Source organism: Plectropomus leopardus, unplaced genomic scaffold (genome assembly GCF_008729295.1).
Source record: "Plectropomus leopardus isolate mb unplaced genomic scaffold, YSFRI_Pleo_2.0 unplaced_scaffold4929, whole genome shotgun sequence".
Taxonomy (NCBI): Eukaryota; Metazoa; Chordata; class Actinopteri; order Perciformes; family Serranidae; genus Plectropomus; species Plectropomus leopardus.
The window spans coordinates 1,512-3,640 of record NW_024654095.1 but is presented as its reverse complement, the minus strand read 5'-3'; the positions used below and the strand labels follow the sequence as shown (position 1 = coordinate 3,640).

At 42.3% G+C, this 2,129-nt stretch overlaps 1 protein-coding gene across 1 annotated transcript; it reads left to right on the top strand.

Moving 5' to 3' along the window:
• Positions 1-236: 236 nt before the first annotated feature.
• On the top strand, positions 237-1,697 carry LOC121939494 (protein BCAP-like). Its single transcript, XM_042482513.1, has one exon. The coding sequence runs from the start codon at positions 237-239 to the stop codon at positions 1,695-1,697; it is 1,461 nt and encodes a 486-aa protein (XP_042338447.1).
• Positions 1,698-2,129: the final 432 nt, after the last annotated feature.

Genomic DNA, 2,129 nt, shown 5'->3' with positions numbered 1-2,129 from the left:
GCTGTGAAGGTTGGGGCGACAGATTTGAGGAGATAATGAGAGAGGAAAAAGCTGCCCATGAGACTTTGGTCTCCCTCCAGAGAGAAGTGAGAACACTCAGTGAAAAAGTTAAAAATCAGGAAATTCTTGATGCTTTGTACAGAGAAAAAAAAGCATCAAATGAGGACCTGATCCGTCGCTGTGAAAGTCTAAAACAAGACCTCCAGGCCCTCAAGGAAAGGGAGCACAACTTAAATATGATAAAGGAGGACTATGAATGTGCGCGACAAGAGGAGGAAGAACTAAGGACGGATATCCAGTACCTGCAGAGAGAGCTGCAAAATGACTCTGTTTCTGAGCACAAGTGCACCTCACTGAGACGAGAGACAGAGGAAGTGAGGAAACGCAATGGTGCTCTGAAATATGAAAAAGAGCAGCTAATGGTAAGACATCGGCAATTGATAGATTCAGAGCTATCCTACAAAGTTGCTAAAGCTGAGAAAGAGAAGATTAGACGTGCAAATGATGCTTTGCAACTGGAAAAGGAGAAGCTCTACAAAGCGCTTGAGGCTGAAAGTGGCATTTCTAAAATTAATCATGAAATGAAAGCGTTAAAAGATGACATGCAACGGCAAAATGACACCCTGCGAAAAGAAGTCTTGCTGCTTAAGGAAAGAAATCAGAGTTTCCAACCTCTGCATGACTCTTATAATGTCGTAAAGGCTGAGAAAGAGCAGATAAGCCAGCAAAATGAGGCACTGCGACAGGAGATTCAGAGGTTGAACACAGAGATCCAGAAAAAAGAACCTTTGCAGGGAAATATTGATGCAATTAAGGCTTCAATAGAAGAGATAACCCACCAAAATGAGACCCTGCAGCAAGAAATTCAAGGTCTCAACAAAACATACGATGATTTAAAGATCTGGGACACTGTGCACAGTGAAACATTGGTGCGCTTAGATAATTTAAAGACAACAAACAGCGATCTGACACAGTCTATAAACATGGCCAACAACAAGCTGCAGGCCAATAGACAGTTTAAGCAAGATTATGTTCAACTGGAGACTGCAGAGAAAGCCATGCGAGCGCTTAACAGACGCTTGAGCAAAACCCATTCTGAGGTGCACAGGAAGCTTCTACATGAGGAAGACTGGAGGCAAAGGTGTCATCTGCTGATGCAACAGATTGACGTCTTGAGGCTCCAGAACAACAGTGCAACCGAGGAAATCCGGGTTTTAAATGACAATCTCAGGACTCTGGGTGATCAAAAGGCAATTTTTAAATCCACGATGACGGACAAAAAAGTTCTGACCAACCAGAACAAAGTTCTGCAAAGGCAACTCCAAGAGCTGGAACAAAAGCTTGTAAAAGAACAAGCTCTAAAGGTACAAAACAACCTGATTACACAGGAGCTAGAAGCCTTAAACAAAGATATTGTCGCTCTTAATCTCCAGACTGAGGGTCTCCGAAACAGCCTCCAAGGTGAAAGAGCTTTGGCTGACAGATATGACTCCCTGAAAAGGGAGAAAAAAACCATGGCAAGGCAGACCGATGCTCTTCAAAGAGAACTCAGGGAGCTTACTAAACAGACAGAAAGAGAAAAAGGTTTAGAGGACAAATGTACCCAAAGAAGGGCCAAGATTGAAGGCATTAGACAACAACAGAATGCATTACAAGACCAAATCACGTCCTTCAGAGTTTTGGAAAATGAAGTGTGACACTTCATATTTTCGGTTTTCCCTGGGTTTCCTCTAACACTAAAAACCTTTATTTGGGTATTTCCTTTTAAAACTATAGTGATTTAAGCAAAATCACACGAGAGGGAGTGATTTTGTACTGTATATCATCACGGCTGTGATTTTCTTCCACACTCGGCTTCCGGCCTCGTGCTTACGCCCGAGTGACAGCAGTGATGATATACAGTCTAACATCCCCACCTCAAGTGTAATACTACTTTTATAAAGCAGTTATTTAAGTGAGTTCATTAGTTAACAGTAATAAGCAACGAGGGATTACGATATGTTTGTATTTTTGATTTTTTTTCGGCTCCAGTGACTGGAGCCGACGCATAAACATTTTTCTGCACACTGGCTCACTTATCCGTGGAAGTTTGGTCTCTGCATGTTATGCGCAAAACAGCAGCTTAGTAT